Below are 14,213 nucleotides of genomic sequence, written 5' to 3'. Positions count from 1 at the left end.
GGTCTGGAGCAGAAAAGCTCAGGACTGTGCAGTAAAATTTTCTACAATGTCAGAAATGTATAACCAATACCCACATGAGGCACATTGAAATGTGGCTAATGTGTCTGAGGAACTGAATTTTCAAAAGAGTATTTAAAAGCAAAGGTGAATGCATTCTTTCCACCAAATCAGGCCAATATACTATCATGTCTCGGGGAAAACCCGTAAAATTTTAGAAACAAAGTTTGGGTAAATTTTGTCCCGTTCATAGCAGTCTTTCTAATTACTTTCTTCCACTATTGGGCACAATGTTTGAAAGAAGATCACTGGCTCTCCCTCCACTGTGGTGATCCCATGCCCTCCACACCATAAGAATTTGGCCAATGGGAGAAGTGAAGATGGGAGCAACACCAATGAGAGGAAAACAGGGAGATCAGTGTGGCTGAGGAGAAAATAAAAGGGAAAGGGTTGTGTTTTTGTTTTTGTTTTTTTCTTGAATCTTTAGCTACTCTTGGAGTATATGGAATCACAGATTCCATATAAACTTTAAAGTTTGGGAAATGAACATGGACATTGTTCAAAGTTGGAAGGAGACGGTGGGTTGGCAATAGAAATAATGATCAAAGTATCCTTCCACTGCCAATGGTTATTCACTCAGCCACTCCATAAAGGCTGGTTGTGGCAACAACCTGCACTGCTTCACACTTTGATTGAATGGTTGTGCTCCAACTGCTTTAATCATCTCTGATCGTTTCCATAGGTTCTTTTAAGATGGGCAAAGCATCAGAAGTAGGGGAATGTATGAAATTAATAGAAGGCCTGCCTATCTCCCTTCTTTAGTCTCCACCAACCTCTCCCTATTCCAGTCTGTTGTCTTTCCACTGTTTAATGAGGAAATAAATAAATAAAAATCTCTAATTCCAACAGTAAGGCCTTGGAGAGAACAGTTCCAAAATGGCATCACGAGGAGCTCAGCAGACCTGCTCCCTAGCAAAACAACTATAACTGGTGAAAATTACCAAACACCCCCAACAATTTAAAGTCACTAAAAATTGTCTTAAGGGCATAAAGTAAATGAAGAAACATTTATTCAAGAAAATCTACTAAATCTCAGTAAAAACAAGAGTTTGTGGCACTTAGGCACTCCCCCAGCTCAGTGTGACAAAAATTTCACTCTGAGCAGGTGTGGCCAATAAGATGGGGTTCTCCCTTCCTCCAGAAACCTGTCCTGGGCTTGGATACCTCTCCAGGAGGGGCAGGCTCCCAGCATTTCTCATCTCCCCAGCTCTGTGTTACAGAGATTAAATTCCACATGATTGTAACCAAGATATTAAGGGCTCTGTTCCTCTACCTAGTCCCTACAGGTAGAATGGAGGCTTTACCCCAGGAACAGCAGACAACGAATACTGGGGACCTGATCACTGATCACCTTTGCCCCAGCTTGTTACAGGGTGGACGTTCCATGCCAGGAGAAGCAAGCCAAGAAGAGAGGCTACTGCCCCTGGCCAGTACCCTGCTCATGAGCAGGACTGTCACTCTAAGAAAAGTGGGCCATGTCCCTGCCTTCAGCTCCTGAGAAATGCTAAGAGATTTTGCTCAGGGCTAAGGCAGGCTATAAAAAGAGAGGATTCAGAAGTTCTCCCCAAAGAGACTGATTTTATTTGGAACAGAGTGTAGGAAATTCAAGCCTAAACTCCAGCTCTCAGAAACAATGAAGATTTTGGTGGCAAGCAATTAAGAGGAGATTGGTAGCTCCATGAGTACAATAAGCTAAACCACAGGCTAGCTACCTTATCAGAGAAAATCAGGGAAAGAGATAGCTAAGAATAGGCAAATTTCAAACCTCAAAAACTGGCCTCAAAAACTACATCTGCAAAGAGGTTCAAATTTAATTGGAAGAGACTGGAGAGCAATGCATGCCTCAAGGCATTGTTGAAAATAATAAAGCAATGAGTTGGCAATTAGTGAAGGCTAACAATTGGATGTAATACCAGCAGAAACAGCTCAACAGAGAGAACAGAGAAAGAGACAGAAAGCCTTGCTAAAACTACTGTCCCAAGGCTAACTGTGCATGTGCCCAAGGCTATACTCTGAGGATTAACACTAGAGGTTTCACACTGGAAAGGAAATAGGTTTCACTAGAATAACCAGGCATGTCACTAAATGAATAAAGAAGCAAATTATACCAAGCCCCAGAGAGGTGGGGGGAGCGAGGAAAATAAGTGTTCAGAGTTGATACAATATACTATCTAAAATGTCCAGTTTTTACCAATTATGAGATATGCAAAGAAACAGGAAAATATCTATACACAGTGGGGAAAAGCAGGAAACAGAAACTACCTGAGAAGTCTCAGATGTCAGATTTAACAGATGAAGACTTCTAAGCAGCATTATAAATATGTTCAAAGAACTAAAGGAAACCATGTTTAAATAAATAAAGTATGATATAAATGTCACACCAAATGAAGAATATCAATAAAGAGATAGAAATTATTAAAAAGCACCAGATAGAAATTCTGGAGTTGAAAAGTATAATAACTGAGGGTGCCTGGGTGGCTCAGTTGGTTAAGTGACTGCCTTCGGCTCAGGTCATGATCCTGGAGTCCCGGGATTGAGTCCCGCATCGGGCTCCCTGCTCGGCAGGGAGTCTGCTTTGTCCTCTGACCCTATCCCCTCTCATGTGTTCTCTCTCTCTCATTCTCTCTCTCTCAAATAAATAAATAAAATCTTTAAAAAAAAAAAAAAAAGAAAAGAAAAGTATAATAACTGAAATAAAAAATTCACCAAAGGGGCTCAACAGTAGACTTTAACAAGCAGAAGGATCAATGAACTTGAAGATAGATTGACAGACATTATGCAATCTAAAGAACAGAGAGAAAAATGAAGAAAAATTAACAATGCCTTAGAGAAATGTGAGAGACCATGAAGCACAACAACATGCACAAAACGGGAGTACCAGAAGGCAAGGAGAGAGAGAAAAGAGAAAAAAATACTCAAAGAAATAATGGCTGAAAATTTTTCAAGTTTGATGAACTACATTAATCTACATGTCCAAGAAGCTGAACTAACTAACTCCAAGTAGGATAAATGTAAATCCACACCCAGATACATTGTGCCCTAAAAATGCTTAAAGACGAAAACAAAGAGAAAATCTTCAAAGAAAACATCAAACAATATTTAATAAGCATTGGTTGAAAAATTATTGTGTCCAAGTATAAAATACTATGCAAACATTTAAATGATAGTTAGATATATTTTGTTAAGGCAGTACAGTATTTCCTTTTGCAAGTAAAAAAAAGGCAGGTTGTAAAATATATATAGTATGCTTTTTTTTGTAGTAACAAATACATTTATATAGGTATATAAAGCACTTAGCACATTAACTGTCAATCACAGAGTAAACATTCCATAGACAGTAGCAATTCTGGATCTGTTGCTGCAGTTGTATTGTGACCTTTGTAAAAGTGACCAGGCTAGATATTATCTTCAGATTTTGTATCAGTCATTTTATGCTAGTCATTGAGAAAAGATATTATTACCCAAATCTACTGCACTTGACTGAAATGTTTTCCTACTTCAGCTTCTGTTGAGTGAAAATAATGACAATGACACCAGTTCTCACTCCCTAGGGAGGCATGCCCTGCCCAACAGCTTAGTTCTAAATCCACATAAGAATTTCTCAGACTTGTGGAACATAAGGAATAGCATGGAGGACATTAGGAGAAGGAAGGGAAAAGGGGGGGGGGGGAATTGGAGGGAGAGATGACCCATGAGAGACTATGGACTCCGAGAAACAAACAGGGTTCTAGAGGGGAGGGGGGAGGGGGGATGGGTTAGCCCGGTGATGGGTATTAAGGAGGGCACGTGCTGCATGGAGCACTGGGTGTTATACGAAAACAATGGACAGTGGATCACTACATCAAAAACCAATGATGTATTGTATGGTGACTAACATAACATAATAAAATTAAAAAAAAGAGAGAAAGAATTTCTCAGACCATGGGAGGGGAGAGAAATGGGCTCTCTTGCTCCAGAGCGTCCTTCACCAAGATGGGGCTGTTGGCTACCAGCTACTTACGGGCCCCACATTAGCTACAAAAACTGCTGCCAAGTTGGCCTGTATTTCTCCCTTCCCTAAATCCCACCCTGCTCCCTTTCCCTGTCCAATTTGGGAACGCTCTCCTGTGAGGATACTTTCTTAGTTCTTGTAGGTCAGGCAGGTACTGGTTCCTCTCTGTTTTCGTCTACCTATAGCTAAGCCTTGTCTGACGTTTTTGCCCAACATCACTAAAGTCTGACTCCAGGGTTGAGTGTGAACTAGACTCTTACAGTGTCCCTTATGTAGCTAACCCTTGGACCAGATCTCAGGTTTTTACAAAATCCTGAGACCTTCACAGTTTACTCTGACACCCCTACTATTCCCACCAACATTCCCTCCACTTAAATCACCTAAAAAATATAGGGCCACAAAATCAAGAACTATCTGGTTGACTTCTCACAACAAGACAGATAACACCAACAATGAAATATTCTGTTTATTTTCTGTTTAATTATAGCACCATTATTCCAATAGTATTGTCCTTTGTTTCTCCTACCAAAATAATAAATTCTAACCATTCATAATTTAACTCAATTTAAAGGGATGGCCTAGGAAACCAATTCATATATTATATTTTTCCTGTGTGGGAAAAAGTGTTCAGCAATTGCTTATATAAATTGGCAGTATTCAAAGTGTTGTCCTCAATGAACTTAATTATCCTAACTTTCTGAGTGTTTATAAACTTCTGGAACCTAAACTACTTTTAAGAGAGACTTATCTGTATTTGACTGCTATAAATAAATTAATCCCAAAAGGTTTAACAGATTGCAGAGAGAGGAAAGGTTACAATGTGCAAACATTATCAGATGAAATATAATTAGTATTATACCAATTCTTCATTAAGCATTATAAATATAATATGTACAGCTATTAGTGCTAAAACAAAACACCTGTCAATTATTCACAAGTGTTTTCAATTGTAAGAAAATATTCCACAGTAAACAGATGCTACATACTGAGATTCAGAAAAAAATTCTCAACCCCATTCAATATAATTTTTCTAAGAGTGTCTCCCAAAGATTACTCATCACACTTATGTATCTGCCACTATAATTAATAGTTCTCTGTTATTCTTTCTACTTTAGGTTCAGCAATAAAAATTTCATTACCAGATAAGCTCATTTTGATTCAGATACAACCAAGGTAATTACTAAATTCATAATAAGATGGTTATTTGGGGTCAGGATGATGATAAATCCTTAGCTTGTACTTGCTGAATAGTTAATAATCTCTGCAAGGAGAGCTGATCTAATGCTTACACAAAATATATTAAAATTCTCCTGTATTTTTATATTTGGGAGGTTTTAGATTTTTTAAGTTTTGTCTGAGTCAGGTATTATTTTTATAAACCTAAAACATTATAGCAATACTATTAGTATTATTCTATATCCCTATAATTCTGATATTCCCGATAATTTCTATATTCTTTATGATAGTCCTATAATTCCCATATTAGGAATATTCCTATAAATCTTTATGAAATACTAGGAGCAGTTTTTTAAAAAAATAACTACGATAGACACAACTGAGACAAAAAGACTTTACTTTACTCCTCTGTCTGTGGGTATTGTTGCCCAAGTTTCTGGAGCGACACATCTGATTTGGCAAGCAGATGTAGATAACCGTCCCAAAGAGCCAGCTTTCTTGCTACATGTAATGCCAAAGGCTTAACGATGGTCTTCATAAATTTAGTCTTAATTCAAATGACATGATGTAAACATCTTTCTGGCATAGCATGTAATTTTAATCATGAAGAAATTACATATTTGAATCTATTTTTATTTTTTTGAAGATTTTTATTTACTTGAGAGAGAGCATGGGGGTGGGAGAAGGGGCAGAGGGAGAGGGAGAAGCAGACTCCCCACTGAACAGGGAGCCCCACAAGGGGCTGGATCCCAGGACCCCGGGATCATGACCTGAGCTGAAGGCAGACACTTAACCAACTGAGCCACCCAGGTACGCCTGAATCTTTTTTAAATGCCCATAATAATAAAAAAATTAAGTATTAAAAGAGATGTAAATAGGAACTCAAATCCAATCCAAAGCCCAAGACTGATCTCAAACTGAAGAAAGCACTCTAAAAAGAGCAAGAAGACTCTTCCTCAGGGGCAGGAATCCTATTATTTTTTAAATTTTATACCCTAAGGGCTATTACATAGTCACTGGCAAATAGTAGATGCTCAATAAAGCAAAATTTAAAGAAACTCATTCCCCTGAACATACCTTTGTGGTTTTTGTCTATTATTTTGGTTTTGGTTTTGGGGGAGGGTATTAGGGGAAGGTTATGATTAGAGAAAATACGATAGGTAAATTGGAAAAGACCATCAGGGTAGAAACAATGAAAAAAAACCAAAACACTGAAGACCTAGAAATGAATAATCCCAAGAGTGAATTGAAGGGACAGAATGGATGGTTATCTGCCATAGCCAGACCTAATGTTGACAGTGTTCTCTCCCACTTGGGAGGCACCAGAACAAGAACATGGGTAATGACCCTTATGAAAATCCAAAGGGATATCCCCTGTTTTGCTTACTTTTCCCTAACCACGGGAAACGTAACTTTCTACTTTATCCTCTTTAGAAGAATGAAGTAGACATAATCTTTCACATTGTTCATCTTTGAAAGCTCAGAACTACTTAAGTTGATTTGCATACAATAATTATTTACTTAATTAACAGGCTCTCAGCTAGATTGTCCTTTCAACCCTTAACAAGCTGAAAATTATATGATTCCTCTTTAAAGGAAAAGAGATTTTCCCTAAATAGGATCGATTGCTAACAATAGAATATAATTTTCCACATGGGTTCTGCACTGAGATTTAAACTGGTTCCATGACAAGGAATGAGAAATTCCTTTGGTACAAGAGCTCAGATAAATGGAGAAATCTCAGATGCACCTGTCATTGAAAACCCAGAAATTTTTTCATTTAAGTTTATTCTTAAAAGCTAATATCTTCAGTAAAAATTCTTATAAGTGTCAAGAAGAAAAAAATAAAGCCATACATTCCCCACAGAGGTGGAAGTTGATCTTAAATAAAATAAAGCACAGTGTTTAGGATTACAAATTATTTATTTATTTATTTATGATTTTATTTATTTATTTAACAGAGAGAGACACAGCGAGAGAGGGAACACAAGCAGGGGGAGTGGGAAAGGGAGAAGCAGGCTTCCCGCTGAGCAGAGAGCCCGATGTGGGGCTTGATTCCAAGACCCTGGGATCATGACCTGAGCCGAAGGCAGACGCTTAACAACTGAGCCACCCAGGTGCCCCACAAATACTTTATTTAATAGGCTAGCAGAAACCTATTAACATTTAATGTTTATGATACATTAAGAACTTTTCTTTGTGGTTCAAGAAGAAAAAAATCCAAACCAACCAATTATCTATAAATAAAGAGAATTTTTGAAATCAATATAATGGAAATAATCAAGTTCCAGATCCAAAAAACCCTCCTTTACTCTGGTCAAAGAATGACTCATACTTCAAAAGGATAAAGTGAGTGGATGTAGCAAGTAAATGAGCCTTAAAACGAAACGCATTGTTCTCTCAGTGCAGCAGATGTATACATCATCTGGACTAACCCACTGCCCACTCACCAGATGTCTGACTTTGTGTTGTAGCCTTGGTGTTTCAAAGCCTCCGGGCTCATGTAATGGGGAGTTCCAGTTAAAGTGGTGGCTAGATCACAGGATTCCATTAGGAGTCGAGAAACTCCAAAATCCCCTTGGAATAATAATTAATTTTTATGAATACTTTAAAGCAATGAAAATCAGCTTGGAAATTAACAACTGGCTAATCTGACAATTTTAATATGCAATGACTCATACCATTTAAAGGGAAAGAAAAGAAAAATGGTATCTTTTAAATTACATAATGCTGGTGAATAGCTTTAAAAACATAGGCCTTATAGGAGAAGGAAGACTGAGCCAGGAAAGTGAATTATGTAAGCTAAAGCTTTTTATTTCTGGAATTACGGAGAACCAGCAACTTGAAACAAAAAGCTATTTCAGGTCTGCCTAACAACAAGCAAAATTATTCTGGAGGGCTGAATTAATGATTTGTGATTTCATCCAAGCGGGGAGAGTTCGTTCTTCATTTACAATGAAGAAAAGATTTCAAATAATAGACCTGAGACTCTTCAAGAACATGACTATAAAAATGTGAATCCATTAACTTCTCTTTACTCATCTAACTAGTCGCATGCTTTTAGACTTTCCCTCTCTAAGAACATCTTACAGAAGAACAAACAATCCAGTAACTGTTATGAGTGGAGGTACAGTTCTGAAGAACTAAAAATTAACAAATCCAGGATACCAATATTTTAATTATCTGTGATAACTGCTAATTGCTTGCGATAAAATAAACAGGAAACCTGTACTAATTAACCAAGTCAGTAAAACAACTAACTACTTGCAAAGTGCCTGGCATAGAGTAGGAACTCAAAAATTATTAGTTCAATCTATGAAGTACATAGCAAATGTCTCACACTTCAATTTATATCAGATACTCAGAAACAAAATAATTGGGTTTTGTTGGCCCCACCCAAGTAAAAACAAAAGTTTGAGAAGTTAAAATAAACCAGTGATTACTCTAACACTTCCAGGTACTATATATTTCCGTGTGATATACTGATAACATCTAGAATATATTCTCCCATGTTTCTAGAATACATATTTTTAAAAATCTTACCAATTTTAAGCAGATTGTTTTTCAGAAATATATTCTTTGATTTCAAGTCTCGATGAAGTATCCTCCTACAAAAAGGCAAAAAAGGACATAAAATTTCATGCAAAATATAAAAGTTTTGATTTCTAATATAAATAATATACATGGGTATAGCTACAAATCCATAGCATTTTCTAGTTCTCCTGAGGAAACAGGAGTTTTAAAAACAGTTTTAAAGTCAGCAGAACATGTAGTTGGGAAAAGAGTGATGTGGTTTACACTATTTCAATAGGCCAAATTGTATTGTGTTTCTGTAGCATGATCTACATAGTACTGTATCTACTAACCATCCACTCAGTTGATAGACCAGTTATCATAAAGCTTTGTAATCTATTATATATAATCTATTACATATTATGTTATATATAAATATATATGTGAAAAGTATTTATGTAATACATTTTTATAGAACATCTATAGTTATATGTTCTATAAATGTTATATATATATAACCTATTATATATATTAAATCCAAATATTCAGGTTTTATGTATTTGTAGAAATAATAATGTTGATGATGATATTTAATAATAGATAACATGTATAAGCCAGTAATATAAATTATGTCAGTTAAGACTTTTGTTTCTGGAATTACAGAGAACTAGACAACTTGAAAACATTTACCTAAAAAACATCCAAAAAATGTGGAATAAAGTCTATAAATATCTTCACATATGCACAACTGAGCTTACAAGAAAATGAAGCAAATCCCTGAGGGTTTATACAAACAGAAAACTGAAAAGCAGAGTGGGCAGTAGGTACTGATTTCTCAGCTGCCCTAGGGGGTTGTGCTGAGCTCAGTAAGCAATGGTATGGCTTTAATGGCCTCACAGAAGCAAGAGCCAAGACCTTGAACCCATGAAATGTGAAGAATTGGAATATATAGATACAAATATGTCAGAATCCCATATGTGGTTTGTACCTTACCTGAAAGAATGACCTAAGAAACATCCACTCACAAGCAAACAAAATGACAAGAAAGTTGATCTGTACAGGTCTGAACTTCTGAGCGGAGAAAAAAATATCTCTCTTCTTATTCCATAATCATATCTCCCTGCTCACTCACATTTGGGATTCAAATATGCAATAGCTGTATGGCTTCAGAAATCCCAAGCCAAGAAATTAACATAAAAATTGGTTCTCAGCTGCTTATACACTCTTGGGGCATCTGGCAGAAGCAAATGCAAACTAAGAGTCAGCAGATAACACACAGTGAAATTACACCCCTGAGATTTTCAGATAATCTAAAAGGATTCAAACTATAAAATAAGTATATTTTAAGAGATTAAAATCATAAAGAAAGGAATGGAAAAACATAAGATAGAAAAAGGATACTATCCAAAAAAAGATGATGCTGATTTGAAAACCAACCAAATAGAATTTCTAAGGGAAAAATGTGATTGAAATTAAAAATGCAAGAATAAAACCTCAGCTTTCAACTATGATGAAGTAAGCCTATTTCACACTAAATCTCCCACTTTCCACAGCTGTGCAGAGAACACTGAAACATTTGAACAACGTAAAATCTGAGTAAAATTTAAAAAACAAAACAAAACAAAAAAAACAGTAGGTCTTTGAAGATATCAGAGATCAGCTAAGGCAAACAAAGGCAGTCAGCACTTGAGCAGCCAGACCCTGGAAAGAAAGGGAATGCTCTAGATGAGCCAAACATTCTGCATGGTGTGTTCCTCTCAGGGCAGTTGACATAAGCAGAATGCCCTGGCCTAAAGCTTGCAGAACTTTTCCTGGGCTCACAAGACAAAAATTACAGTTCAGGGCTACAAAGGCAGGCAGGACTTGAGGGGAAAATTTTCCAGTAAAAAAGGGAACAAAAGAGAAGTGAGTCTGACATTCTGTGTGGCTTTTACCCTTGAGGCACTTACTGAATCCTAAGTTGTTCAGGGGAAGACATTAAGGAGAAGGTGACTGCTAAGAGGTTAAAAACTAAGCAGAGTTTTCAGGAGATTCACAAAGATAAAGAAGGGTCTTGGAACCCCTCAAGGACTACTTCTTAGATATAAAGGCAAACAGGAACTAGGCCAGCCTTCACAAAGTCTGAAACCAGCCTTAAACCAACTCAGTCCCCCGTTAGTTCAAGGTGATCTGCCCTTACTATAAGTAGCACCCAGAAAAACATTAGATCCTCTCCAGAAGAAGACAGTATCACCCAACATCTCTCCATTATTTCATATATATTGTCCACCATTCACCCAAAAACCAGAAAAAGAAAGCAGGGAAAGGAGAAAAAGGGTTGTAACAAAATACAATGGTAGAAACATTCTATACATTGTTAATCACAATGGACTAAAATCATGAATTAAAACACAAAGAAACAGGACTAAGCTTTTTTTTAAAAGCACTTATTATAAAGAACACACTTTTTTTTTTAAAGATTTTATTTATTTATTTGACAGAGAGAGACACAGTGAGAGAGGGAACACAAGCAGGGGGAGTGGGAGAGGGAGAAACAGGCCTCCTGCTGAGCAGGGAGCGCAATGCGGGGCTCGATCCCAGGACCCTGGGACCATGACCTGAGCCGAAGGCAGACGCTTAACGACTGAGCCACCCACGCACCCCAAGAACACACTTTTTAAAAAAAATGTAAGGACATAGGTTGAAAGCAAGAGGATTGAAGAGATATTCTAGGCAAAAGAAAGCTGGTAAAAAGCAGTATTAGGTAAATTAAGGATAAAGAGTATCGCTACAGGGGCACCTGGGTGGCGCAGTTGGTTAAGTGACCGACTCTTGATTTCGGCTCAGGTCATGATCTCAGGGTTGTTGAGATCAAGCCAGGCTGGGGCTCCGCACTGGGCATGGAGCCTGCTTAAGATTCTTTCCCTCCCTCTCCCTCTGCCCACGCCCCTGGCCAACACCTCCCCCCATAGGCAGGGGCACTGTCTTTCTTTCTCTCTCTCTCTCTCTCTCTCCCCCTCTCCCTCTCAAAAAAAAAAAAAAAGTATCATTACATAATAAAGAAATCCAATAATTTATTGAGAAAAATTTTATTTATTTATTATTTTAGAGAGAGAAAGAGAGCAAGGGGGAGAGGAAGAGGGAGAGAGAGAATCTTAAGCAGGTCCACCCTCAGCGCAGAGCCTGATGCGGGGCTCAATCTCATGACCCTGAGATCATGACTTGAGCAAAATCAAGAGTTGGATGCTTAAGCAACTGAGCCATCCAGGTGCCCCTATTGGGAAAATTTTTAAATCCTGTACTTGTCTACAACTTATGACACAAGCTTAGATACATTATGAAAAATTAATAAAAATTTAAGGAGAAATTGACAAATCCACAATCATAGTGGGAACTTTAACATATTTCCCTCAGTATGTATGGTGATTAACATAATAAAAAAATTCAAAAAAAACCCATATTTCCCTCAGTAATTAATAGATTCAGTAGGCAAAAAAATTAATAAGGATATAGATTTTAGTAAAACAATTATAGATTTGAAAAACACAATTAGCTTGAGCTAATACACATAAATTGAATATTTCATCAAAAAACTTAAAAATGCATGTTGTTTCAGGCACACATGGAATATTTTCAAAAACTGACAATGAACTAATCAATAAAGCAAGCATCAACAGATTACAAAGAATCAGCACACATACAGTTCAATGAAGTTACATTAGAACCCCATCAGGTGCTTAGAACAGTCGCGCAGTGACTGGTGAAGACAAAGTCTCTGAGTTTATGAAGTTTTCTGGTAAGGCAAACAGGCAGAAAACAACTAAATGAATATATATATAATATAATGTCTGCTAACTTAATACTATTAAAACAATAAAGCAGAGCAAGAAGCTAGAGACTAACCAGAGTAGGGAGATGCCAGTTTATAGTTGAGATCAGGTGGTCAGGAAGGCCTTGGAGAAAGTGACATTGGAACAGAGATGTGAATGAAGCTATGGGATGAGCCATGGTTGTGGTGGTTGTTACTGTTACTGCTCATACTTCTATTGTTATTGCTACCACCAGTATAGCAAAAGGGAAGTTGTGTGAGGCTATCAAGCAGAAATGAATGATGAACTATAGGGAGTGGTTTAAACCCCATCATCCTTCCCCCCTCACTCTTGAACACCCCACTCCCTGCTCAAGACTCTCCATGACCCCTACTGTTGACTGAATCAAGACGGCTTCACATCTGGAGTCTTCCATTTCTAGCCTCCTCTTCCACCTATTTATTCATACAAAAAAAAATCTAATGAAAGAATAAACATTTAGTTATATATTTGAAGTACCTTTTAAAAGGGGAAAGAACTCAAGAATAACTACAAGCCATGAAAATATGGGCTAAGAAATGGTCACATCTCTGTTGAAGCCAACAAGGCACTTGCTTTATCTTAAATGCAGCACACATGTTTCTTCCTTTATGTCACTGCTCATTTTAAAACGCCTTCCTCTTTCATCTCTGCTTCTCAGAATCCTGTCTGTCCTTCAGGATTGTATTGGATACAAACCTCATGTACCTCCTTGGAGTCCCTTGACTACCCCCTTCCTTCCAAAGGCGCTGGTACTGGAGGCCAATTAGTCACTTGCCTGGGGATGCCAGGCCCTCAGGCTCCTGCCACATCTGGACTAGGATGAAACACCACACTGTGGGACATGGAATCAAGCATTCCAATTGGCAATCTAAGGAACTAGATGACACAGCCTAAAAGTGCAAGGGAGTTAACTCCTTTGGAGTAGACCAGTGGGAGACAAGAGGAGAAAGAAGCTAGGCAATCATTTTCTCTTTTTCTCCCTAAGGCATGCTACCCCTGTGTTTATAAGCCATACAAATATCCCTGCCAGGCAAATATCCCTTGCTAAATCCTAAGCTCTACAAGGTCTGTATCTTATCTGACTATATTATCCCCTGTACACTATAAACATTTAATTAAACTGGTAGGTTAAACTTGATTGAATCCTTGGGTGTACAGGTGCCTCAATTTTTCAAACTATTTTTGATTGACATTTTTCCAAAATGGACTATATAATTCCCTGACATCACAAAGGATAGTTTTTAACAATTCATGATTATAATATGCATCAATTACTATGGTGTATCTAATGGTCAGGCCTATACAGGAGACCCCAATTTGAGAGCAGTATTCCTGAGACTTAGGCTGGGAATGGGCATGTGGCTTTACAAAATTAAATCTTGCCCTAACTTAAAAACCTTCCATGGGTCTTCACTGCTTCCAGAATAGAATGTAAAATCCTATAAGTGGCCTGTAAGAGACTAGAAGATCTGGCCATATTAATGCCTCCAGAAGCCTTAGCAAAAACTCAGGCCAGGTCTGTATCACCTTTTACTCTTCCACACGGTTCTCTACTCATGGTAGAGGCTCGATAAATGTGTGTTAACTTTAGAAACACTATACCGGGAACAAAAGTGAGTACCATCTTGTGGGGCTCATTTATTAAT

At 37.6% G+C, this 14,213-nt stretch overlaps 1 protein-coding gene across 2 annotated transcripts in view; it reads right to left on the bottom strand.

Annotated features, from left to right (window-relative positions):
* NEK11 (NIMA related kinase 11) overlaps window positions 1–14,213 on the bottom strand; it is a 240,919-nt gene that overhangs the window by 153,369 nt on the left and 73,337 nt on the right. For both annotated transcript variants that reach the window (XM_034994615.1, XM_034994618.1), the window contains 2 exons: window positions 8,768–8,832; window positions 7,675–7,801 (listed from right to left, as the gene is read on the bottom strand). In XM_034994615.1, coding sequence (XP_034850506.1) covers window positions 7,675–7,801; window positions 8,768–8,832 — 192 coding nt within the window. The remainder of the gene's footprint in view (window positions 1–7,674; window positions 7,802–8,767; window positions 8,833–14,213) is intronic.

Source organism: Mirounga leonina, unplaced genomic scaffold (genome assembly GCF_011800145.1).
Source record: "Mirounga leonina isolate KUSES-001 unplaced genomic scaffold, KU_Mleo_1.0 Mir_115, whole genome shotgun sequence".
Taxonomy (NCBI): domain Eukaryota; kingdom Metazoa; phylum Chordata; class Mammalia; order Carnivora; family Phocidae; genus Mirounga; species Mirounga leonina.
The sequence above is the reverse complement of the archived record's forward strand: the minus strand, read 5'-3'. Positions and strand labels throughout refer to the sequence as shown.